Here is a 27219-nt window from a genome sequence, read left to right as displayed (position 1 = left end):
AGGAGGAGAGTTGGAAAGAAGAAACTGGGTTGAAACCTCCAATCAGATTCAGGACAAGGATGCTCCTCTGGGTGGAGGAGAGAGGAGGGACTCCAGTAGTGCCAGAAGAGGAACCTTCCCAGCAACGTAAAACATGAGATATACTTTAGGAGGGATAATATTGACTTCTAAGGTTGGTGAGCAGAAGGGCAGTTCCCTGAGGGCAGAAGCCATCTTTAGTGGTAGTGTTAGGCACTCAGCCCTGTCTGACTCTTTGCAATCCCATGGACTGTAGCCCACCAGATTCCTCTGTCCATGGAATTTTCCAGGCAAGAATCCTGGAGGGGGTTGCCATTCCCTTCTCCAGGGGATCTTCCTAACCCAGGGATGGAACCCGGGTCTTGTGTATTGCAGGCAGAGTCTTTACAGTCTGAGCCACCAGGGGAGCCCAGAAATCACGTTTAACAGATCTTTATAACTATTTTCTTCAGGTAAAAGGTGGTGGCTAGAAGAAAGGAGAATTGTGTTCTTTACATAATGAGGAGCACAGTGAGAAATCCCCAATAAAGGAGAGGTGTATAAAATGGCTGTCTATTTGTATTGGCCAATGTTTATATTACTTTCCAAATTAATGTCATTGGTTGGCTGCTTCCTGAAGGCAAGCTGCCTTTCTCTCTGTTTTGCTTTATCCCTACAGGTGGCTTCCTACCAGGGAAGGAGAGGCTGGGATTACATCCTAAGTGGCCTGCTGCAAAGAGACTTAGAATCCGTGGCTGAGGTCTGCAAGGGGCTGCTGAGCTGCATGTAGGATGGCAAATAATAAAAAAGGACTAAATCAATATTAACGATGCCTAACTATGGGTGGTGGGAGCAGGATTTTTTTCTTACTTCCATTAATTCATATTTTTCTAACTTTTCTATCATGAACATCCTTTTCTTTTACAGCTTGGAAGATTAAGTCTGTTTCTCTAGTTCATACCCCGCATCTTTATTTCGAGAAAATCTGAACAATCATTGCATGTAAACTTCCTTTAAGTGTGGTTTTAGTGGGGGAAAAAAGAATTTCCCAAGCATGTATGAGTGAATGGAAACATACGGCAGGAAATATTCCCTAAAAAGTTATATCCACAGAATTTTACAAACGGGGAGAAATTTGCTAGGCGTAAGATTTGCCGAGAACTTCTGGAAAATATGGTAACAGGCTCCGTAGACAAAGCGGAGAGTGGCAGGAAACGCTGTTTCACTGAGGAGAATCACCTGGCAGCCTGCCTGGGGGCGGAGGCAGGTATGAAAGGTGGCCGCGGGCGGGGGCCGGGGGCGGAGCAGGAAGCCCCGGCGCTAGGAGCGGGAGGCGGAGCCGCGAGGAGCGCCCCAGGTGGGCAGGAGGCGGCGGTACCTGCCCCGGGCCCAGGGTCGGTCCACCGGCCGCGCTGCGCCGAGTGAGGGCAAAACGGAGGGATTCCTTGGCGAAGTGGTGCGTCGTGGACGGGTCGCTGATGAAGAAAGACACAGTGTCCCCGCAGTCCCTGAGCTGAAAGGGGCCGGAGAGCGCCGGTATGGGCTCCGAGCTGCCCGCACCTTGGCTGCTGCTCTTCACCTGGCTCCCAACAGGTGAGCCATGGGAAAATGGGTCCTAGCCAGGCCCAAGGAGAGAGGAAGCCATTGTTGCCTGGCCTAACAGAGTTGGCCGCAGGAGGGACAGTGGAGGCCTGGGCCGCGCTCTGGTAGCTCTTGGCATGGGCGCCAGGATGTGCGGAGACTGGATCGAGTTTCTGCCTGTGGGAACCTGTTTACTTTTATTAGCTTAGGCCTTTACGAAACAGGTGCAACTAAGGAAGAAACTCAGAGCCTCTGGCCTCCTCCTGCTCCCTCGGCACTTCTTGGTCTCTAAAGCCGGAGTGACAGAGGCAGAAACGCCACTCTTTCAATTCCTAATTACTTTTTCCTTTCATCTGATACTTGCCATAGGTTTTAGATACTGTGACAACCATATTGGCTCAGAAATACACTTATTTCGTTCCTGAGAGGTATATGTATCCTCAGTATATGATGGAAAGTTCGATATGATTCAGAATCTATTAATATTTTATAGGATCACAACAGGAGGTTCTTTGCTAACCATGTTCAGTGTCACTTTTCTACTTTGTATCCGCTCACTACCCTAACTTTACCCCATGATCATTGTCTCCCCATCAAGTGCTCATCCATCCACCATTTTCATTTCCTTAACCTCCAGGCCAATCCTCTGTGCTTTGAAAGCATGGTTTTGTGTGTCTCAGTGTATCAGTTGGGGAAATAGCAGGCCATGATCTGCATGAGTGAAATCAGGTGGGAAGAGAGAGCACAGTGAAAGAATGTGTAGGTTCTTTCAGCCCTTTTCAATTGAAATGTAGGTGTGACCTTGCAAACCGGAACCTGAGTTCCCTTGGAAGTTCTGCTCTGTTCTATTTCATTTTACCTTTTTTACTTCCCTCTTTTAGGAATAGCCACCCTCTCACCTCTTAGTTGTCAGTGGGAGGTCAGCTCAGTTTGCTCACAGACCAGTTTGAGTCTTGTATTTCTCTTCGGGAAAAGATGTAATATGAAGGTACAGGAAGAATTCCATTTCTACAAGCTTGAGAGGACATGAAGATAGCTCAGATGTAATCAGATCTCATTCAGACAAGATTCTATAATTCTTTTTAAGCTTAATGCTGAGAATGAAAGGGAGGGAGAATTGCAAAAGGCTATAAAACTGTTTATCCCTAAGGTCTTTTGGCTTACCACATTTTCTGTAGAATGTGGGTCCTATAAATTGTCTGAAGCTGAGGAGGGTGAATGTTGGACGCTCATGATACACAAGGAAATGGACTGAACTGTACCGAATGGAAGTGCCCGAAATTCCACTAGAGCAGTCACCAGCTTAGACTGAAAACAAATTCGTAAAAATCCCACAGTTTTGCACAGACTTCTCTCCTGTGCCTCGCATGTTTAGCTCAAACTCCATAGCAGCTAGGGATTTCTGAAACTGCTTGAGCTATCTTTTTAGGAAAGTTGAAGTCTACTTTCACTCTCGCCCTGAGCATGCCATCCCCAGAATTAGGACTTGTAGCCAGCAGTCATTTAGGAAAAAAGAATAAGGAAAGAAGCCTTACAGACAAAAATTCCATTAGGGTATAAACCTCAATCCTTAAATCACCAGCATATTTTAAAAGCTGTTCTGTTTTTGTGAGGAATATTGAGCACTGAATATTTTTCAAATACAATGACCATAACCAAAGTGTATATTCTTAAAGTAAACAAATTGCTAAATGGACAAAGTCTTCGGAAAGTAGAGCTCCATGTGTTCATGAACCAGCCATGCTATGTGAGTAGCCAGGATGCTGCTGCTGCCGCGTCGCTTCAGTCGTGTCCGACTCTGTGCGACCCCATAGACGGCAGCCCACCCGGCTCTCCTGTCCCTGGGATTCTCCAGGCAAGAATATTGGAGTGGGTTGCCATTTCCTGCTGGGGTGGTCAAATAATACAGACTGCCGTGTTTGCCTGGTATTCATTAAATGGAAGCCTACCTGCGTTACACATTTTAAAACCAGAGAATGCTAAACACGGAAAAGTCCTAAGTCCAGAAGAAATATAGTTTGCATTGTGACATGTACACACATATATGAGATTTATAAAATAGGAACAAGAGGTATACACACACACAAAAAAAAAAACAGTCACCATGTTGGATTAAAAGTATTAAGTTAATAAATATTGCTTTAGTAACATTTAAATTCATAGAAAGTTATCCCCAAATTAGCAGCAACTTACTAGAAAAATCCAGTAAGTTGATTTTTTTTTTTCAAGATCCACTGCAAACTGAGGTATGAACTTTGGAAAACCCTGCACTAGAATGTATTCATTTTGGTCTATCACCTTTTTGTCTTCTGTTTCTAAAGAAAAGGCAGCCCAGCCCTCTGATTAGCATCCAAGTTTCTGCAGTTGCAAAGTGTGGGTGAGTAATGAGATTATGTCAGATGTGGGTACACTGGCTAGTCAGTGTGGCTTGGGCTTCTGACAAAGCCTCTGAGGTCAGGAAGTCCTGTGAAGTTACCATAGTCTTTATGTTTGGAGCTGTGGCGAGATCAGAGGGTTTGTGTGTGTAATTCTCTAAACTTTTTTTCTTTAAAAAGAAAGAAAGTTTTATCACACAAGTAATATTTGCTTCTTAAAACAGACTATTAAGATAAGGCTAAATTAAGTTCCTGCAGCCCTTTGCATTAATGGCTAATAGCACTTGTTACCACCATCCAAACTCAAACTTTATTCCTGGAAAGAAAAGTTAGTTTTTTCCCCCAGATGCTAGAAGGTTGTGTGTCATTTGTGCTTTTGTGAATTTTTAAAAAGATCTTAGAAGGGTGTTAACTTATAGATCCATGTAGCTATCAACTTGTGTTACCATTCTTTGGGAAATCAGACAGCTGACTTCTAAAGAACAAGATTCTTAGCATCTAAACCATTCGCTTTCATTTGGTGGTGGTTGTGAAGGTTGGGATCATACTAAAGACCTAATACATTTGTGAAGTTGCTCAGTCATGTCTGACTCCTTGCAACCCCATGGACTATAGCCTGCCAGCCTCCTCTGTTCGTGGGGTTTTCCAGGCAAGAATACTAGAGTGGGTTGCCATTTCCTTCTCCAGGGGATCTTCCTGATCCAGGTTTTCAGCACTGCAGGCAGACTCTTTACCACCCGGGAAGCCCTAATATGCCTTGGTCCCTGATATAGTAAATAGTAAAGTGGAGCTTCTCAGGTGGTGGATAAGGGACTGCCTACTGCTCCTCTCCCTTGCCCCACCCCTCACCTCCTGTGAGGCTCCCTGAAGTACCTCTCAGAATGCAGTGCTCTGGGAACACAAGTAGAAATCACCCCCAGTCCTTGTCTTCCCCTCCCAGCCAATTTTACAGATAAGGAAATCTGTGCAGAGAAGTCAGATGTCTAAGGTTGACACAGTGGAGTTGGTTTGAGGGTTGGGATGAGGATTCTGGCATCCTCACTCTTAGGCCATGCTCTTACATCTATTTCATACCATGGAGCAGGTTTGTTCTGTCTCATTGAATCCTGGTAGAAATGGAAATTGACTACCTCTGGGATGTCTGCATGTATGTGTACTAAGTCACTGTAGTCGTGTCCAACTCTGTGACCCTTTGGACTGTAGCCCACCAGGCTCCTCTGTCCATGGGATTCTGTAGGCAAAATCACTGGAGTGGGTTGCCAGGTCCTCCTCCAGGCGATCTTGCCAATCCAGGAACTGACCCCATGTCTCTTATGTCTCTTGTGCTGGCAGGTGGTTCTTTATGACTGGCACCACCTGGGAAGCCCCTGGGATGTCTAGCCAGATGTTAATTATTAAACATCTTGCCCCAACAGCAATGCAGTGGGATGAGATGGTGGGTAATTACTGTACTGTTTGCCTGGGTTTCTTTCAGCCTAATACTTTATTTCATTATTTGAAGTCCTTAGGGGAGAAATAAAATTGTGTGTTTTAAGAATTAAAAAGACTGATCATGTCTTTCTCTGGTACTCATTTCTAGATCTTCCAAAATACACATCTTAGGTGGGTCAAGGAAAGGATTTGACACTTTCTTCATTTCCCAAACCCAGTACCATGTTCTGTTGCTTAATCCCAGCAGCTTAACCATCTCCTTACCTTTAGGCCTGCTACTTCTTTGTCTAGTTCCAACCATTCTCCACACAGATGATAATTTTGGGTTAATTTTTCCCACCTTCACTTTAGTGGGCTTCTCAGGTGGCGCTAGTGGTAAAGAATCCATCTGCCAATGCACAAGACATAAGAGACAAGGGCTCCATCCCTAGTTCAGGAAGATCCCCTGGAGTAGGAAATGACAACCCACTCCAGAATTCTTGCCTGGAAAATTCCTTGGACAGAGGAGCCTGGCGGGCTGCAATCCATAGGGTTGCAAAGAGTTGGACACGACTGAAGCAACGTATAGCATGCATGCTCCTTCACTTTAATGCTCTAAGAACCTCTACTAGATCCCCATAGTCTGTATGAGTGGATTAAAGCTCTTTGGAATTCAAGACCTACTCATTCTGGCCTCACTAACTTGGGCAGCTATGTCTCCACTGCAATGAGCATCCTCTTGTACCCTTCCCACCCCCAGCATACTCTCTTCTTCCTTGCTTTTTGTCTGGCCATATTACAAATGGTTAACTTTAACCATTTATTTTCTGTACTTTCAGAGCACTTAAAAATTGTTCCAGGCAGTTTACCCTTTCTTGTACGAATTTGTTTATTTGCCAGATGTTTAATGTATACCATGTACCAGACATGCTGTCAAACAAAAGTAGACATGGCCTTGGACTCTATGGTGTTTATGGTCTGAAGGACAAACAAAGAAATGTGGAAATACAGCTATGACAGGGACCATGAGAAAGAGATACAAGGTACAAGAGGTTGTAATAGACGGATTTTGCTCATTCGGGAGGCCGTCTCTGGAGAAATGATACTTGAGTTGACACCTGAGGTGTAATCATCCCAGACAAATGAATAGCATGTGCAAGGCTGCTGAATAGGAGCTCAGTGAGAATGAGGGATGGCAAGAATGTCTCCATGACTGAGAGGAGGAAGCTTTTCCATGTGGTGGGAAGGAGGCAGGGGTGGGTAGGACCAGATAACGTAGTCTCATGGATCATGGTAGGAGGCTGTGTATTTATCCTGAGAACAGTGGACAGCTTTTGGAGATATTTAAAGAGAAAGAGTTGGGAGGTGGACAGCAGTGTGCTATTCACATGGAAGAAAACCAGAGTGTGTGCATGTACCAGTTAACTGAAGCAGTATCCAGGCTGGAAGTGATGGAGCTTGTGCTGGGGTGATGGTGAAAATGGAGAGAGACGGATCCCAGAAATAGTAGGGAGATAAATAAACGCAGTTTGATAATAGATTTTGTAGGGAGTGTGAGGGAGAAAGAGATGTCAAGGACAAGACCTAGTTTTCAGTCTTGCCCATTGACTGAGATGGGAAATAGGGAAGAACCCAAGTTTGAATAGGAGGAGGAGGATTTAGATTTGGGGCCCAATTTAGATTCTGAAACAGCCAAGAAGAGCTATGAGGAGGATTTGAGCCTGGGTGTCTGTCTTGGCTCTTATTGCAGAGTAGCAGGACTTGTTATACAAAGCTCTACCAGTTTCTGAGCAATCCTGTAAAGCTCAGCCATGACCAGATGTACCTTGTTTACGCATTTACTTGTTTATTGTTGACTTACCCACCAAAAGTATAAGTTCCAAGAGTTCAGGGACCTTGTCTCTCATCAGCTACTTTACCCCCATCATCTGGAACAGCGCTTGTCTCATAGTAGGTATTCAATAAGTGAGTGAGTGAGTGAGTGAGTGAGTGAGTGACCTCTGGAGGCCCAGGGCACACAGAAATTTGTCATTCTGGTGAGACTTAAATTTGCATGTGCGCTGAGATTAGCATGTGGGTACACGGTTGAGTCACTGGCCTGAGCGAATGACTTTGGGAAACCCCGAGCATCTGCCTCTCAGGGCTTGTTGTCCTCTACTCATAATAACTAAAGGATACCAAATTCAAACCACCTGAGAAGCTATTTTTTTCACTTAGTAGGTTATCAGAATTTTTTTTAAGATTGATATTCTCCCCTGTTGGAAAGATTGTGGTGATACATGGGAGTGTCACACACTGCTCATGGGACTATAAATTTCTTTACTGAATTATTTATTAAAAGCCTCATCCCCTTTGACCTAGCAATCTCACTTTGAGAAATACATCCTACTGGAATAAAAAAGGACTTTTGTAAAGAGATACCTAATATAACATAAAGGTATTCACTTCAATAGTTATTTCGGCATTGTTTGTGATAATGAAAATTTAGAAACAACCTAAATGCCCATCATTAGCAAAAGGGGTAAATTATGGTTCATCCATGTAGTGACTTTTCACACAGTCACTAAAAAAATTATATCTATTTATACCGATAAAGAATATAATGATATTTCATTTGTTTGAAGAAAAAACAAAATTGTGAGTTAATGCACATAATATGATTAATTTTAAAAAAAAACAGTGTAGGAAAAGATGTGGAGGATAGACACAAAATTATGGTGCTTCTGGAGACTAGAGTTCATGGTGAGCAAGGAGGAACTTTTTACTTTATACCCTTCTCTATTGTTTAAGTTTCTTATTATTTATCTTATGAAGAAAAAAAGGGATTTCTCTACAAAATGATTGAAGTAAATTTGTAAATGTCCCTTAAGGGGTTAAACCTCTGCCATTAGGAAACTTACCTAGAAGGCAAGTGGTACAGTGGAAATAGTAGGATTTGGGATTTTAGAGGTATAAGCGTAAATTTAGTCTTGCTATTTATTAGCTATGTGGCTTCAACCCAGTTATTTAATCTACCTGAGGATTTTCCTCATCTATGAAATTGAGATGAAAATAAGGCTGATCTCATAGGGATTTGCCAAGGTTAAAGGACATACTGTATAATAAACCTTCAATACCATGCTGACCAACATCGAAATGCTCAGTAGTTACATTTTCCTCCCCAGGGCAGCCATAGGCTTCTGCCACGCCAAGCCTACCACTGTTAAGTGCACCCAGATCTTTGTTAACCGTGGAACTCACAGACGTACTTCCTTCTGCATCCCAACCGGTTTCTTCTCCCCTTTTCTCCTGTCCCAGCTCTCCCTGCCCCTTAACTCTTGTCCATGCATTGCCAGGCCCTCTTCCTCTGGATTCTTTTCCTGTTTGCACTGTTATCTAAGGAAATATGACAAGTACTGATGGTAAATATACTTGGGGAGATAGCTTGCCCTGACATAAACTCTGATAGGATTAAATCTGTGTACTTTTGTTAACCTGCTGACTGGAGCAGAGGTGCCTGGGTGCCTGAAAAACAGGAATCAAGACCTTCCATCGAGGCAGCAGTAGGCTACTGCCCCTTGCTGGGAAACACTTTGCTCTCCGCCCTGCCTGCCACTCCCTTCCAAGCAAGACCCTTCATGTGAAAAGGAGGGGAAATGCCAACCAGTCCCCTGAAAATGATTTTTAGTTAAAAAAAAAATTTTACCTAGATCCCTATGCTGTACAGATGATAATTTCTAGAAACTTATTAAACATCTTTCCCACTCTACTACATGGGGAAAACAGGCTGAATAAATAAATGTGCAAAGATATGCATCTATTTGGGAACACATGGCATTGAGTTGTAAAGATACTCTTCTTTCTTTGGTATATTCTCCTTCCACCTTAACACAGAATGATAGTCCCCACTCTGCGCATCAGCGTAGTCTTGGAAAGTACCTCATGGCGGGAAACTGAGAATCCCCTTCCCCTTCTCTCCTTCCCATGGGCTCCGTTATCTCATCTGAAGTCACCTTTCCACCCTTATATGACAGATCCCTCTTCCTCTTTCACAGAGGAGACCAACTGAATGGGTTTGCCAGGTAAGACACAGCTTTAAAAGCTTTTAGTGCAGTAACTCATTTTGCAAAAAGAAGGCAGTAATGACTGCTTACATTTGTATTATTTTAATTCTTTCAAAAATGCTTTTACATACTATTCTCAGTTGATCTCAACCTCTTAAAATGGACAAGATAAAAAACGATACAAATAATAGCTGACATTTATCAAGTGTCTATTATGTGCCAGGCTCTTTGCTAAATGCTGGACATATTTATCTCCTTTAGTCCTCACTATTACTTATTCAAACACATATTATCATCATCCTAATTTTGCATGTAGAGAAACAACCTTAGTTTGGAAATAACTTGTCAGGTCTTTTAGCTAGTGGGGGAGTGGAGGCAAAATTTGAACCCAGAAAACACAGTTTCCAGAATTTAAGGAGAAAATTATAAAGGCAACTAGGAAATTAGATGGTGATAAACTGGGGAGAAGGAGATGCCACATGATGAAGAGAAGGAGAACAGAAAGAAAATCTAAGAATTTGATAAGTCAATAGAACTAAGTTTAAAAGATCAAAGATGCAACCAGGACATGTATAAACAGAACACTTATCTTTTTAAATCTCTTCATATTTTCAGCCCAGATTCTGCTGCCCTTAGTCTTTTCTTGAAAACTTTACCTGCTTGATAGCGTGCATGCCCAATGTGGTTAATTTTACAGAGAAATTAGAGGCTAAAGGAGAAGATGGGAAGTTTCTGACTTTGAAATGGGCTGTCTTGCTATTTCCCTCCCCTTCCTCCCAATCTGGAAATTCCTCCTGCTTTTTGAGAGTCCAGTTCCTGACTTCTGCTTGGAAGGTCAGGCTTGCTTGCTTGGGAAAGATTGAGTTTTGGTGTGAGCAAGACTCCAGTTCAAAATACTGAGGCTGAGAAGGCTTGGCTTATTATAGTCTCTGAACTTTTGCCCACAGCTATGGCCAGGACTGACCCCACCCTAGGGGTCTTTGTGAGGACTGGAGACAGTGTATGATTATCACCTGGCACACAGTAGATGCTAAGATCCAGAGCAGCAGCTGAGAAGAAGGGAGAAAGGTTTGCTGGTCGGTCAGTACCTTTGTCCTGAGAGACGCCCTCGCTCTCCATGTGGGACTGGGCAGGGGGTGAAGGTCTGGGAACTGTGCAGGGTGCTGTGGGGCTAACAGACCCCTGGAGGGAGTGTGAGTGAGTGTGATATGGTCAAATACATGGCAACCTGGCATAATTCAAGGCTTGAAATTCACTTAAGGGATGAAATTAAAGGATAAAAGAGCAGCAAAGCCAGTTCTGACGGTAAAGGTGAGTCATGTCACCCCACGTGTGGTTTGTCCATAATAAGGGCATTCATGGAAGAGATGCTAAGTGAACATTTGGTAATGAAGGTGATCACCCTTGTCCCCATTCTTCTGCCTCAGGGTGTCAGATTCAGCCATCTTCAAAGTTACCCCAGAGTAATTTCTGGCTCCAACCAAATACTTATCTCTGACTCCTGGCACACCTGTACTATCCACCCCACCCCCCACCCCCCCCCGCATATATTCCACCTCTATACAAATAACGTTGACTGGAGTCCTTTGAACAAACTGTCGTTTGTATCAGATTACCATTCGACAAAATCAAGGACACATAGTTTACTAATGATGGTATTAGAGTAACTGCAGCCTGTAGTATATTAAGTATTGCATGTGTAGCTTGGCCCCATGCTCTGATTATTTGCAAGCTATTGAATACCAAACATCTTCCTCTATTTAAAAAATAGCTTGATTCTGCTCAGGGCAGAGTCTTGGTTCCAACCACTTTAGAAAATGAATGACCACAGACAAACCACTTGCTTTGTCCAGTCTCAGGTTTGCTGTGTATGCAATGGCACAGCTTGTTTCTCCCCGGGGCTCATAAAGATAGTGAGTAGAAGGAAATAATATGAAAGTTCTTTGTGAGTCTAGGATTTTGCTTAGATTGCCAGTCAGTTTTTTTCTATTTCAATCAATGCAAGTTACTGATCAAAATAAGCTAATGTTGACAATGCCATTCTATTTGTTGTCAGATCTTACTGCAGCTGCTTCTTCTGTTCAGTTAAAGCTGTGTTGGGTAAAAGCTCCAAGGTTTAATCCAGGTCAGTTCTGGGAAAAAAGAGGTGGTGAAGGTGAAGAAGCAAAAGTTAAAAAATCAGATTATGAAATAATCCATGTTAAGTTTCAGATACTAGTCATTAGCTCTTGATTCTTATTGGACTGACTTCAGGAATCCTACAGCTAGTAGAGACAGCAACTCTCCCTGCCCTCCCCGCACCACCCCCCCCAACAAGCTCCTCAAGGCTTATTTTCAAAATGATGCTCTTTTCCCATTCACAGCTAAATAAGAAAGTCATCCATCTTCCTAAAAACACCACTTTCACCTTATTATTCTTTTTCAGAAAAACCTTCAGTGATTATCCATTAACTAGAAACAGATTCTGGAGTGCAATTTACACACCATCCCATTTGCCTACTCCCACTCCCCACCATCATCTCACCTTATTTATCATCTGTCTTCCGTAAAGCCAGAGGCCCCAGCTGGACTGGTTCCTTCAGATTCCCCAAGGAACGGCCTCTTCATGATAAGTGCCTTTGCTCACTCCTTTCTTCTATCGTGACTCAATGAGTCTCTCTGCCCTCTTCCTGTTTTTCACATATCATCTTAATCCTACCTTGTTTTTAGAATCTAGCGTAACTCTCTCTTCCTTCTGTGATGGTTCCCCACCCACAGGTCTCCCCCTACACTTCTGCAGACCCTCTCTAGCACGGCTATCACTGGCACATCCTCATTACAGCTCAGCCCTGAAGAGGGCTCAGGTCGTTTCTGGGGGCCAGAGTCTGTCCCAAGCAGCACAGCATCTTGCTGTCTCTGGACATGAGAAAAGTGGATGCTGATCCCATCATAAACCATGGTGTTCTGTATTAGGAGGGTTGTGTCTAGGTGAGGCAGGACCCAGCACCATGCTCATGGCTCTGGCCATTGAGCCAGGCCCACCCAGCTCTGAATGGTGGGGGGGTGACTGTTTTGTTTGTGGGAGTAACTCAGTCAAAATGAACACAGCTCCACTTGAGAACTCTATTGGAGAGACTTCTAACTTGAACCCCTTTCTCCATGGCCCTCAGAATAAGGGGAAAAGGAAAAAGACTCATACACTGTCACCAACATGGCAGCATATATGCCAGCACCTTGCCAGTTACCATGGCAGGTGCCAGAAGTGTGGATTATCTCACTGCATTCTTGCAAGGACCTGATGAGGTTAGTACTTATACAATCTCTGTTCATAGCTGAGGAAACACAGGCTCAGAGAGAGTAAATAACTTCTCCAGTGTCCAAGTGAGTAGTACAGTTTGATTTGAACCCAACTGTATCTGAGTCCAAAGCCTGGGTTTAGTTTAGCTAGTCTATACCAGTGGTCCTCAAAGTACGGTGCCCAGAGAAGTAGTATCAGAATCTCCTGGAAATGTATTAGATGTAAGTTCTTGGGTCCCACCCAAGTCCTACTGAATTAGAAACTCCCGCTGACAGTGATCTGGGCTGTCACAAGTACTTCTGGTGATGTATGCTCAAGTTTGAGTACTATTTCTCCACGTTAAACCTGCTATAAGAAGGCCCCTATAACTGGGCCTAGAATCCATATTGACACAGGAACATCTGAAGATGCTGGTAATGTGTGGACCTCGGACCATGTCAAAGTCCCACCTGACATTTCTGTGCCACCTGGTTCCTCATCAACACAGACTTGGAGCTTTAAGTATATCTGTAGATTTGGAAGGTAAGGGGAGAAAGTTTTTAAAAATAAAAGAAAAATTGTTAGTTCCTTCAAATCTTTTGTGAAAAAAAATTGTCAGTCTGATCATTTTTTTTTTTTTAATTTGTTTTGTGTTTATGTTGGGCCAGTTGTACTTCCAGTTTTCACTGTCATTCATTCCATCATGTATTCAACATGAATGAACATACATTTGTTGGGTGCTAAGGGCTTCCTGGTGGCTCAGAAGGTAAAGATTCTGCCTGCAATGTGGGAGATCTGGGTTTGATCCCTGGGTTGGAAAGATCCCCTGGAGACGGGCACCCACTCCAGTATTCTGGCCTGGAGAATTCCATGGACAGAGGAGCCTGGCAGGCTACAGTCCATGGGGTTGCAAAGAGCTGGACATGAAGAGTGACTTCACTTTTTAAGGAGGTGCCGGGTGCCAGTATGAGGCTCTTGTGTTTGAACAGTGAGCCAGAAGCAAGCCCAGTAGGCCTCCAAGCCTACAGTAGCCAGGCCATCCCCAAGAAGTGTGAAAAGTACTGCCAGAGATAGGGCAGGGCACTTTGGGAAAACAGAGGAAGCCCCCTCTTTCAGACTTGCAGTCAGAGGAGGCAAGGGTGCAGCTGAAAACCTAAGAAATAAGTCTTGCTTAGCCTGGTGAAGGGAGTGCAGTAGCAACTGGTGATGTGGAAGAGTGCTCCAGCCAAGAGATGTACACCTGGGATGACCTGGGGAAGACATCTATCCTAGCACAAGAAGGATGGAGGCAAGTCAAGAGTGTCCAAAGCCCTCTGTCAGGGTGGGGCATGAAGGGAGATGAGGCCCCAGAGAAAGGCTGAAAGCAGACCTGACTGGTCTCCTAGGCCAGGGTACAGAGGTTGAACTTTATCCTTAGGGAAATGGGAAAACATTTTAAGAAGAGAAGTGACATGAAAAAATATCTACACTAGCAAAGTCATTCTTTTATGGCCTTCTTTTAATATCGTTTCTTTCTCATTGTTGGATGTGTCATCACTCCATATGGACTGTAGCCAACTTAGGAGTCATGATTCTTCCTCTTTTTTCCCTCCGTCTCCTCCAGGGTGTCTGCAATATCCACCACAACCCCGCCCAGGCTGAGTAAGACAATTGCCTGTGAGCTGCTCCCAACCAGCCAGGCAGTGTGTTTGCTTATGGACATTGCTTTTCTTGCCCCACAAATAGAAGGATGTCACCCCTTAGCGTCCTTCAGCACTGTCTTCTGCTCTTGGCTGCAGGCTGCATGTCCTTGCTGGTGACGGTCCAGCACACGGAGCGCTATGTCACCCTGTTTGCCTCGGTCATCCTCAAATGTGACTACACCACCTCTGCCCAGCTCCAGGATGTGGTGGTGACGTGGCGCTTCAAGTCCTTCTGCAAGGACCCCATCTTTGACTACTACTCTGCATGTAAGTGCCCTCCTCCCCACTCTTGCCCCCCACTCTCCCAAGGCCCCTCTGTGGAGTACTGCCATTAGGGTTAGGAATTATTTAGGATCACAAATCCTTATAGTGAGAAGAAGCCAGAAAGATTGCTTATTGCAGTTCCCTCATTTTATAGATAGACAAGCTGAGGCCAAGTAGATGACATAACTTATTCAGGGTCACATACCATTAATGTATTTTAAAATTTCTGTTCCACTTTGTTCAAAAAGGAATGAAGGCAGCTTAGCCATTAAGTAAAAAGGCAGAGCAAGTCCTGCATCCTAGTTAATGCCTGGTGCACTCGTATCCCCCACCCCACCCACTAGCCACAGTATGAATGAGGAACGGTCATTTGTGAGCCTCCCGCCCACTGCCACATCCCCGTCTAGGGCCAGCCTTCCGGTAGACAGTCATGCCTCTCTCAGTGACTGGGAGCGCACTGGCCACAGGTAGCCTGCTCACTGTGGGCATCTCTGAATGCTGCGCAGCTCTCCCCTACACTTAGCCAAGTCCTCCCTCTCAGTGACAACTGTCCCACTCCTGTCAGTCTTGCTGTCTTGAACCTAAGTCCTTCTCTCACTGCCCACCTCTGCCTCTCTCAAAAAACAGACGAGCCCAGACTCCCACCACCAACCTGGGACAATTGACCTTTAGAAATTTGGAGAATAGAAGTAGACCCTGTTCACCCTGAGCTTCCCAATCTGAGGCAAAGCAGGGGGAGGCATCAGCTTTACCATTTTTAGCCCTGACTAGTATCTTACAATATGAGCTCCAAAACCTAACTTACTGAGCCACCCACAGAGCCTCACCTTGTTCCCAGAACACCCCCTTTCTAAATTGAGGCATTGTTTCCTGGGGGCTACTCTTAAAATGCATGTATTAAGTGGGAAGATGGGAGGGACCAGGTAGAAGGCATTTATCATCAGCAGATTTAACAGCTCTCAAAACGTTTATTGAGAGGGCAGGTTAGAGGAACCATTTGGGAGCAGATTCTGGAGTCACTTTGGAAATGAGGCGAGGGACATTTGGATGGGAGGTGGTGATGCACTTCAGGATTTAGAAATTTTGGCCCAGTAGAGGGGTCCGGAGTCTTGCTGCTCAAAGTGTGAGCAATGGTTTCACCTGGGAGCTCATTAGAAACGTAGACTCTCAGATCCCCATCTGTGAGAAGATGCCTAGGAGATGCAGAGACTCAGGAAACACTGAGAACCTTCACTGCTCCAGGGACCACTAAGGTCACCTTTCTTGATGGGAATTCCTCACTGCTGTGTGACTTGCCCATGTCCTCTTTCTCCAGCATACCAAGCGGCTTTATCCCTGGGCCAGGACCCGTCCAATGACTGCAATGACAGCCAGCGGGAAGTTCGCATCGTGGCCCAGCGGCGGGGGCAGAGTGAACCTGTGCTGGGGGTGGATTACCGGCAGCGCAAGATCACCATCCAGAATCGTGAGTTCGGAGGCAGCTGGGGACTGGGGGCGGAGAGCTGTGTAGACACCAGGCCCAGCAGGCTGAGTCATTGTGGGGATTTCCCTTTGCTTCTGTTGCTTGATGATCTACTTGGTCACTTTCATTTTTTGAGGAAAGTGCCAAATGCACAGAATGTGCCACCCCCTCTGAAGTCAGTACCCTGGAAGTTGGGCTCAGACAAGAGGATGGCCTACTTCTTTGGCTAAAGGTCTGGGACTGGGTGTTTTCCTTCACCTTCCTGAGATTCATGGCTAATGTGTGGCTCAGGCTCCCTTGATTCCTTCCAGAAAGTGCTCTCAAGGCCTACTCAAACCCCAGACGCCTGAGTTCCCCTCTGGCTACCCCTGTTTCCCAAATCTATGGAGTGGGGGTTTCTAAGTAGATGGCCACTTATGGACCCTTGCCCTCCACTGGTAGAGGAAAGAGCACTGGGTGTAGAATCAAAAGATGGGGTGGTGATCCCATGCTTCCACCCCTTGCTTAGTGACCTATTCTTTTCTCTGGCCTCTGTTATCAAATCTGAAAGATGGGCATAATGGTCTTTGTCTCCACACACTGAAGTAAACATCAAATACAACATCTGAGAGCTACGTCTGAAGCATGTGCGTTCTTTGTGAGAGTACAAGGAGTAGACTCAGGTGTCAGACTCAGGTGTAGGTCCCTGTTCTGCACTCACAGGGGTTGTGAACTTGGGCAAGTCCCTTTCATTTTTTAAGCCTCAATTTCTGTAAGGTGGGACTTGCCATAGTACTTGTCTCATGGAGAGTTGTGAGGATTAAGTGAGATGATGTGTATAAAGCACTTAGAAAACCACATGTGTGGTGAACTTTCATTATGACCATTCAGCACACCTGTGAATGAAGGGTCAGTGCCCCACATTACTGGGGGGAATGGATTCCATGTCCAATGGATTATTGGCACAGAATTCAGAGCCTATTTCAATGAGCTTTATCTATAGTGTTAAATCGGAGAAGGCAATGGCACCCCACTCCAGTACTCTTGCCTAGAAAATCCCATGGAAGGAGGAGCCTGGTGGGCTGCAGTCCAGACTGCTACGTGCAGACTGCTACGAGTCTGACACGACTGAGCAACTTCACTTTCACTTTTCACTTTCATGCATTGGAGAAGGAAATGGCAACCCACTCCAGTGTTCTTGCCTGGAGAATCCCAGGGATGGCGGAGCCTCGTGGGCTGCCATCTATGGGGTCACACAGAGTCGGACATGACGGAAGCGACTTAGCAGCAGCAGCAGCATCAGTTCAGTTCAGTTCAGTTCAGTCCAGTTGCTCAGTCATGTTTGACTCTTTGCCACCCCACGAATCGCAGCACGCCAGGCCTCCCTGTCCATCACCAACTCCCGGAGTTCACTCAGACTCACGTCTATCGAGTCTATGCCATCGAGCCATCTCATCCTCTGTCGTCCCCTTCTCCTCCTGCCCCCAATCCCTCCCAGCATCAGAGTCTTTTCCAATGAGTCAACTCTTCCCATGAGGTGGCGAAGGTACTGGAGTTTCAGCTTTAGCATTACTCCTTCCAAAGAAATCCCAGGGCTGATCTCCTTCAGGATGGACTGGTTGGATCTCCTCGCAGTCCAAGGGACTCACAAGAGTCTTCTCCAACACCACAGTTCAAAAGCATCAATTCTTCGGCGCTCAACCTTCTTCACAGTCCAACTCTCACATCCATACATGACCACTGGAAAAACCATAGCCTTGGCTAGACGGATCTTTGTTGGCAAAGTAATGTCTCTGCTTTTGAATATGCTATCTAGGTTGGTCATAACTTTTCTTCCAAGGAGTAAGCGTCTTTTAATCTCATGGCTGCAGTCACCATCTGCAGTGATTTTGGAGCCCCCCAAAAAAGTCTGACACTGTTTCCACTGTTTCCCCATCTATTTCCCATGAAGTGATGGGACCAGATGCCATGATCTTCGTTTTCTGAATGTTGAGCTTTAAGCCCACTTTTTCACTCTCCACTTTCACTTTCATCAAGAGGCTTTTGAGTTCCTCTTCACTTTCTGCCATAAGGGTGGTGTCATCTGCATATCTGACGTTATTGATATTTCTCCTGGCAATCTTGATTCCAGCTTGTGTTTCTTCCAGTCCAGCAATTCTCATGATATACTCTGCATAGAAGTTAAATAAACAGGGTGACAATATACAGCCTTGATGTACTCCTTTTCCTATTTGGAACCAGTCTGTTGTTCCATGTCCAGTTCTAACTGTTGCTTCCTGACCTGCATACAGATTTCTCCAGAGGCAGGTCAGGTAGTCTGGTATTCCCATCTCTTTCAGAATTTTCCACAGTTTATTGTGATGCACACAGTCAAAAGCTTTGGCATAGTCAATAAAGCAGAAAGAGATGTTTTTCTGGAACTCTCTTGCTTTTTCCATGATCCAGCAGATGTTGGCAATTTGATCTCTGGTTCCTCTGCCTTTTCTAAAACCAGCTTGAACATCAGGAAGTTCACGGTTCACGTATTGCTGAAGCCTTGCTTGGAGAATTTTGAGCGTGTAAGATGAGTGCAATTGTGCGGTAGTTTGAGCATTCTTTGGCATTGCCTTTCTTTGGGACTGGAATGAAAACTGACCTTTTCCAGTCCTGTGGCCACTGCTGAGTTTTCCAAATTTGCTGGCATATTGAGTGCAGCACTTTCACAGCATCATCTTTCAGGATTTGAAATAGCTCAACTGGAATTCCATCACCTCCACTAGCTTTGTTCGTAGTGATGCTTTCTAAGGCCCACTTGACTTCACATTCCAGGATGTCTGGCTCTAGGTCAGTGATCACACCATCGTGATTATCTGGGTCGTGAAGATCTTTTTTGTACAGTTCTTCTGTGTATTCCTGCCGTCTCTTCTTAATATCTTCTGCTTCTGTTAGGTCCGTACCATTTGTATCCTTTATCGAGCCCATCTTTGCATGAAATGTTCCCTTGGTATCTCTAATTTTCTTGAAGAGATCTCTAGTCTTTCCCATCCTGTTGTTTTCCTCTATTTCTTTACATTGATTGCTGAGGAAGGCTTTCTTATCTCTTCTTGCTATTCTTTGGAACTCTGCATTCAGATGCTCCTATCTTTCATTTTCTCCTTTGCTTTTCGCTTCTCTTCTTTTCACAGGCCTCCTATTTGTAAGGCCTCCCCGGACAGCCATTTTGCTTTTTTGCATTTCTTTTCCATGGGGATGGTCTTGATCCCTGTCTCCTGTACAATGTCATGAACCTCCATCCATAGTTCATCAGGCACTCTATCTATCAGATCTAGGCCCTTAAATCTATTTCTCACTTCCACTGTATAATCATAAGGGATTTGATTTAGGTCATACCTGAATGGTCTAGTGGTTTTCCCTACTTTCTTCAATTTCAGTCTGAATTTGGCAATAAGGAGCTCATGATCAGAGCCACAGTCAGCTCCTGGTCTTGTTTTTGCTGACTGTATAGAGTTCTCCATCTTTGGCTGCAAAGAATATAATCAATCTGATTTCAGTGTTGACCATCTGGTGATGTCCATGTGTAGAGTCTTCTCTTGTGTTGTTGGAAGAGGGTGTTTGCTATGACCAGTGCATTTTCTTGGCAAAATTGTATTAGTCTTTGCCCTGCTTCATTCCGTATTCCAAGCAGCAGCATAGTGTTAAATAAATATTGGCTGGTTAAAAGTGGGGAGGGGGGTGGAAAGTGGGAGAATACACCTAGCAGGCTACTCAGGGTACCCATAGCAACAATCTGAAGAAATCAGTGAATATTCTATGACTATTTGGAGGTAGATCAACCTAGTTTAAAAATTGCTTCCAACTTTGTGTATAATACTTTGGCTGCAATATGTAAGTCTGATCTGTTTATATTCAACCTCTGACCTTCCCAAGTCAGCCCTTGAGTATTCAGCCTTTTGGAACATCTGTCCTTTTCCAGTTTTTAGGTGCATCCTCAGAGGTTCAGGGTGACTACTCTTTCCAGAGCCCAGAAACTTAACTCTGATCTGACCCCAAAGTTTAAATTCTCCTTTACAGATTTTGAAGGACCAAAGTCCCCATAGGTGATAGTCTCTGATTTTCTGTCATTTTCTTTTTCATTCTAAATGAATAACACTGTCCACTACCCCTACTCCCAACCACCTTTGGGTCAAATTCTGCCTCCTTATTCCCATGGGAAAGTAGTATTTCCCCTGGGTTTTAATTTCTATCTCCAGGATTGTTGTGACTTCTTGGAGCCCTTGTTTTCTGAAATTTTTATGCCTGTGTTTGCATCATTTGAGAATACCCTGTCAAATCAGTTCTAATGAATGAATGTCCTCATTATTCTGATATCCCTGAAATAATCTTTGTCTCTAGTAAAATTGGGGGAGATTTATAATACACATTAACCTTGGAGGGGGTGTTTCCTCCAAAGCACTTTCACCATTTTTCCAAGTCTGGGGTAAGCTTGTTTCTGGGAAAGGCAGCAGGTTGGAAAATCATGAGTAGGAAAAAACTGTAGGGATTGACGTAGAAAGAGAAGGAAAGAGAAGTCAAAGTTAGCTCCAGTGGTGCATGACCTTGCATGTTTGTTTCACTTCCTCAATAAATATTTCTTGACCAACAGATAAAAAAGAATTGCAACTATGACTGCCAAGTAAGCAGGAGCAAATCTATAACTAAGGACTTGAAGGATTTGAAGGTGTCCTCTGGTACTTTGTGTGGCTAAAGTAGCTTGGACATGGGGGCTACCCTGATGTCTCTGATTGGACCTTAAGCCCTTTCAGGACAGACACAGCACAGGTCTTGTTTGAACTTCCACAGAGTCTGACATAGTGCTGGACCCACAGAATGTCTTTAGAGAACATTTGCCTTTATTAAATGTGAACATAACCTTCATCTATCTTAATGGGGTAGAGACTTGGTGCTCACAAAAACTCATTCTTTTCTTGAGTAACACTTACTCTGAAAATATTGGCATTTCATCCTTACTTATTCCTCAAGTTCATCTTAACTGTCCCATCAAGATTCAGAAGTGTATGTTCACAGCTGGTGAGGAACCCAAGCTGTGGATTTTCCTACCCAGTTTGGAGAAGACATTAGAGCTTGGTGGTTGAGGTCACGAGTTTTGAGGCAAGACTTAAGTTTGAACCTACCTCTGTTACCTCTCTCTGTTCCAGTTTCCTCTAGTTTTAGTTTCCTCATCTGATATGCAGCTAATAATCCTACCCCTTGTATCAGGATTAAATTTGATTGCAAGTAAGCAAAAGCCCCAAATATTAGTGACTTAAACAATAAAAAGTTAATTTCTTCCTTGGTGGCTCAGTGGTAAAGAACCTGCCTGCCAATGCAGGAGACGCCAGAGACTCGGGTTTGGTCTCTGGGTTAGAAAGATCCCCTGGAAGAGGAAATGGAAACCCAATATTCTTGCCTGGAAAATTCCATGGACAGAGGAGCCTGATGGGCTACACAGTCTGTGGGGTCACAGAGAGTCAGACATGACTGAGCAACTGAGCACGCGCACATACAGGTGTAAATTTGGGGCTAGACAGACCAGAACTAGTGTGGTGGCCATGTTCCATCAATTCCTCAGGAACCCAAGCTCCTTCCTGCTCACTAAGAATGTCATCTCTTTCCTTACGGTCCAAGATGGTAGCCATCACATTTGCTTTCCAGATAACAGAGTGGAGGAAGAAATGAAGAAGAAAAGAGCAAAGATGTTCCCAAACTGTTTTCAAGAAGGTTCCTGAGAGCTGTCATGTGACACTTCTGTTTATATTCTGTCCACCAGAACCAAGTCACATGTCCATGTCCATCTGTAAGAGAGGATGACAATTAGTGACTTTATTCTGGATAGCTATGTATTGATACATGAGCAAAAATTCTACGACCATGAGAGAAAGGGAGAATAGACATTGGGAGGTAACTGGTAACCTCTGCCTCACCCATTTAGAGAGTTGTGGAAGGAAGGAAGTGGGGTGATGTATCCTAACTCCTTTCAGGGTACCTGGTAGAGCTCACTAAGTGGTCAGTTTTACCACCTTTATACTGTTCGGAGAAAGAAGAGAATCTCAAAGGAAGGAATAGAGGCCTTTCTCTAACTATGAGAGGCCCTTTTAGGATGTGGAAGTATAATGCTGGGGACCTGAAGCTACCAGAAATCAGAAACCCATGCCCTCTCCTTTAATTGCTGGCACCTTCCCCTCCTTCACTGCAGGAGCAGATCTGGTGATTAATGAAGTGATGTGGTGGGACCATGGAGTGTATTACTGCACCATTGAGGCCCCAGGGGACACGTCAGGAGACCCAGATAAGGAAGTGAAGCTCATCGTCCTGCGTAAGTGCTCTTGGAGATTTCTATTTGGCCACCCCCACTGTGACACTTTTACATAAAGGGAAAAAAAAAACAGAAACAAGCAAACCTAGGTTATTGTGGTCGGTAGCCAGCCTCTGAAGTTACCTTACCAAAGTTGAATTTTTAATTCTGCGTGTATATTGCTCATCCTTAACCTATAGGTCAAGAGCTGTGTAGATCAGACCTTTAGCATGTTACAAGCTAAAGCATGCCCCTGAAGATCTAGTTCGACCCTTGCTTGGCTTCCCCCCTGCAGACTGGCTGACCGTGATCTTCATCGTCCTGGGAGCCCTCCTCCTGCTCCTGCTGATTGGAGTGTGCTGGTGCCAGTGTTGCCCCCAGTACTGCTGCTGCCACCTCCGCTGCCCCTGCTGTCCCAACCGCTGCTGCTGCCCCCAGGAAGGTGAGGGGGACAGATGAGCAGTGGGAGGGGGCGGGACGGAAGCCTAGTGCCCCACACATATCAATTTCACATGACCACATCAAAACCTTGCATTCTCCCAGGTTCTTCTCCATGCCCTTCTCATCACAGGCTCAGAGGTCTTTGGGCTCAGTTCAGAAAATGATGCTTAGGGAAGCCATAGATCCAGGCGGGAAGACTTATGCCTGTTCACCTTCTAGACTGCCTAAGGCCCCCTTCAGATGGGTCTGTCCACTGGTGTCCTTTCCTCAGCAGCCCTGATAGGCCTCTGCTTCAGTATTTTCCCCCAACTCTGACCTTGCTTGGACATGAGGTGGCTGGAGGGAGTGGTTTGCATGGAACAATGAGAGAGAAGGCCACTTCCTAGAGATGACTTGAAAAGAACAGATCAGAAGAGAGAGAGGTGTTGGAGCGGGGGTCCTCAAACTTAAGAATCTCCTGGAGGGCTTGTTAAAACTTGGTTGCCGGCTCTACCTTTGGAGTTTCTGATTTAATCGGTCTTGCGTGGGCCTGAGGATTTTTATTTCTCAGAAGTTCACACTGCTGGTCTAGGGGCCACACTTTGAGAGTCTCTGTTTTAGACAAAGGAAAGAGAAGGCAGAAGATCTTGTTCTAACAGTGATCTTTCTTTGGGCTTGAATTTGGCCTTTTATTAATAAAACAGAATTGTGACATGCCCTAAAACATTTGGTGAAGACAAAAGAAGAAAGTTTATTCCACAAAGATCTTTTCTTACTGAATGGATGGAGCAGAATCAGCAGCTTTAAAGGAAGGATTTTTTTGTGTTTTTAAAGTAGCATTTCCTTTTCCTGGTGGTATAAGTAAAGTATTACCTTGTAGGAAATCTGAAAAATTCAGGAAAATGAAAAAAACTGATCTGAGCACCCAGATATAACCACTGTTATCATTTTGGTCCATTTGAAGGATATTAAAAGAAACCCAGAAATTGGCTTTTAAGATAGAAACAAAACCTAATCTATAATGTCAGGAAGGTCAATGGTCTGAATCTGGTTTCAGGCCTGTGTTCTGAGGTTGCTGTCTTATAGGAAAAGAGAACTAACTTTTATGGATGTCTGGTGTGTGGGGCCTTTGCATATATTTCCCTTTTGAATCCTCACAACCCTAGAAGGCAGGTATCATTGTTATTTAACAATGAGGAGACTGAAGGTCAGAGGAGTCACACAAGGTAAGTAGCAGAAACAATGCGGTGTTGCATTCGTTCTCGTCTGACTTACAGTATGTGAATTTCCCACAACGGAGGCTGCCACAGCCTGTCTGTGTAGATCTCTATGGGATTGGCTGAGATGCCAATAAGCTCCTTCAAGAGACGAGAAATAGCAGAGAACTTGGTATTGGGCCATGGAGCTCCTTGCCTTTCTATCCCTCCTCTGGGAAGGAGGTCATGTAGGAGTCACTGCTCCCGGTGCTGTAATATGCAGACTGAGATGAGAGAAACTCTCCCAGGATACTTTCTCGGAATCCCTAAGTCTGTGGGGCACTCAAAACAGGCAGGGGCTAGGGACACAGTCAGCACCAGCGATAAATGTGTCTACTGTCCGTAAGCTGATTAACAGGTTCTGGGTGAAAGTGATTTCTCCCAAGTGGTTAGATTTCATTTAGAAGAACTGGTGAGATAAGGAAATGTGGGCCACAAAGAAAGATCCTTGAACTTGAGCAGATGAGGTCACTTTCAAAGTGAGTCACCTGGGGAGTCTGTCCTGAGAAACTTGGTGACAAGAGGAGATTACATGGAGAGGGCAGGACTTGTCAAGTTAAGCTCTTGGATGGGGAAGAGGGTGGATGTGATCATTGATTTTTTTTTTTTTTTTTAAATAAGGTAACCCTAAGCAAGGCTATGGTTTTTCCAGTGGTCATGTATAGATGTGAGGGACTGTGAAGAAAGCCGAGTGCTGAAGAATTGATGCTTTTGAACTGTGATGTTGGAGAAGACTCTTGAGAGTCCCTTGGACTGCTAGGAGATCCAACCAGTCCATCCTAAAGGAGATCAGCCTGGGTGTTCATTGGAAGGACTGATGCTAAAGCTGAAACTCCAATACTTTGGCCACCTCATGCGAAGAGTTGACTCATGGGAAAAGACCTTGATGCTGGGAGGGATTGGCGGCAGGAGGAGAAGGGGACGACAGAGAATGAGATGGCTGGATGGCATCACCGACTCAATAGACATGAGTTTGAGTAAACTCCAGGAATTGGTGATGGACACGGAGGCCTGGTGTGCTGCGATTCATAGGGTCGCAAAGAGCTGGATACGACTGAGCGACTGAACTGAACTGAAGCATACTTGTAGATGGAGAACCAAGGCCAGTAGAAAGAAAGAGAAAGGAAGCATTGTGAAGTGAGGCAGCAACTGAGGAGGGATGGAATCAGTGGGAGTGACATCAGGACTACCTTTCACTGTAAGAGAGGGAAGGGAAAGGAAGCCTGCCCTCTGGAGAGACAGAGGAAGTTGTTAACGCAAGGAATATGATTAAAGTGTAAGGGAAGGAGCTGGGGGAGTGAGTTGACACCAGCCTGTCTCGATTTCAGCAGATCGAAATTCTAGACACAAAAGGCAGCTTCGAGAACGATGTCAGTGATTCTTGAGCTTCTGTGACCACAGCCCACCCCCACAACCTGCCCCAGCTTTCCAGTGAGAGGACCAGGGAGCAGTAAAACAAAAATGACACCAAAGTTTAGTAACCCCACTTCAGCTGAGGGAAGTGGGGCCTAGACAGAGATTTCCACAATTACACACAGCTTGTTAGTGGTAAGCCTTTAGTCCTAGGTCTCTTGATTCCATGTCCAGGACTGGTTCCTCTTCCTTAACAAAGACATGTCATCAGCTGAAAGTTCATACTGCGGGGAAGACATCAGAAGTGGGGAATGTTTAAACTGCCGCTCTGGAGGAGGGAAGCAGGGTTGCTGAATCAGTCAAGGAGATCTACGCATATTGGAAAAATGGCTATTTGAGGTTGGTTGTCTGACAATGGAGCCATCATGCACCCAGGAAGCATGGACTGGTAGTTCCTGAAAGCTGAAATAGCAAGGGTTCAAGGGGTGTGAGATTCTAGGATGCTTCTGAGGATGTCCTTGAAAGGACTGCCAGTCAAATCAGCATACTATGTATACTGCCAGTGTATATAAAAAAGAAAAAGGACTGTATGACCTATGGCTCAGGGAGGGTGAAGAACTCTCTGTAAGAGTGGAGAGGGGGTGGTAGGGAATGGAAAGAGTTGGAGGTCCTCAGGGTGATTCAGGCACCATGGGTGATTCACACAGAAGATTCTGGCTGCGGGTCTCTGGTGGAAGGGAGGTGTTGAGCATTATTTCTGGCACAAAGAGTGATCTTAAAGCACATGCCCCGGGTTTTCCTCAGAAATGAAAATGAATATGCTTTTGATGCTTTAGTCTCCAAATGTGTACTTTTTGTCTTCTATGGGATATAAGGTGAAAGTAGTGACTTATATTAACCATTTATTGTAACAACATGAGCCATGACCCATTGAATATTTGCCAGTATTAGGCATTTCATATGTATTACCTCATTTAACTGCAACAACTTTATGAAATAGGTATTATTATCCCTGGGGCTTCCCTGTTGGCTCAGATAGTAAAGAATCTGCCTGCAATGCAAGAGACCTGGGTTCGATCACTGGGTCAGGAAGATCCCCTGGAGGAGGAAATGGCAACCCACTCCAGTATTCTTGCCTGGAGATTTCCATAAACAGAGTTGCCTATCGGGCTACAGTCCATGGGGTCACAAATCAGTCAGACATGACTGAGTGGCTAACACTTTCACTTCACTATTTATTATCCCCAGCTCAAAAAATGAGGAGGTTGAGCTAACATACTGAGGAGACTCAACTGAAATTACACAGCTAATACATGCTGGGATTCCAGTTGAAGTCCCAGTGACTCTTAAAGCCTGTGTTTATGGAAACCTATCCCTGAGGACCATAATTCTCAGAACGTTTTTGAGAGTTGAGAATCCACAATAGTCAACTCCAACTCCTGCCTTAAAGCTTGTTGAAAACATGGATTTTCTCATCTTGTATTTGACTTTCAGTCTGGGAGTGGGATCCAGGAGTCTGTATATTTAACTATCTCATTAAAGGTGATCAAGACAGATTTTACACCACTGAGGTTCAGAGATAACTTATTAGGAGTCATTTAAGGCTTTGTTTGGCACCCCACTCCAGTACTCCTGCCCGGAAAATCCCATGGACGGAGGAGCCTGGTAGGCTGCAGTCCATGGGGTCGCTGAGGGTCAGACACGACTTGAGTGACTTCACTTTCAATTTTCATTTCATGCATTGGAGAAGGAAATGGCAACCCACTCCAGTGTTCTTGCCTGGAGAATCCCAGGGACGGTGGAGCCTGGTGGGCTGCCGATGGGGTCACAC

At 44.8% G+C, this 27219-nt stretch overlaps 1 protein-coding gene across 2 annotated transcripts in view; it reads left to right on the top strand.

Annotated features, from left to right (window-relative positions):
* Positions 1–1285: 1285 nt before the first annotated feature.
* ILDR1 (immunoglobulin like domain containing receptor 1) overlaps positions 1286–27219 on the top strand; it is a 34482-nt gene continuing 8548 nt past the window's right edge. For both annotated transcript variants that reach the window (XM_006073425.4, XM_006073424.4), the window contains exons 1-5: positions 1286–1590; positions 14441–14611; positions 15924–16073; positions 22261–22380; positions 22655–22801. In XM_006073425.4, coding sequence (XP_006073487.1) covers positions 1536–1590; positions 14441–14611; positions 15924–16073; positions 22261–22380; positions 22655–22801 — 643 coding nt within the window. In that variant the 5' untranslated portion in view covers positions 1286–1535. The remainder of the gene's footprint in view (positions 1591–14440; positions 14612–15923; positions 16074–22260; positions 22381–22654; positions 22802–27219) is intronic.

The sequence above is a fragment of the Bubalus bubalis genome, chromosome 1 (genome assembly GCF_019923935.1).
Source record: "Bubalus bubalis isolate 160015118507 breed Murrah chromosome 1, NDDB_SH_1, whole genome shotgun sequence".
In the NCBI taxonomy this organism is placed as follows: domain Eukaryota; kingdom Metazoa; phylum Chordata; class Mammalia; order Artiodactyla; family Bovidae; genus Bubalus; species Bubalus bubalis.
The sequence above is the reverse complement of the archived record's forward strand: the minus strand, read 5'-3'. Positions and strand labels throughout refer to the sequence as shown.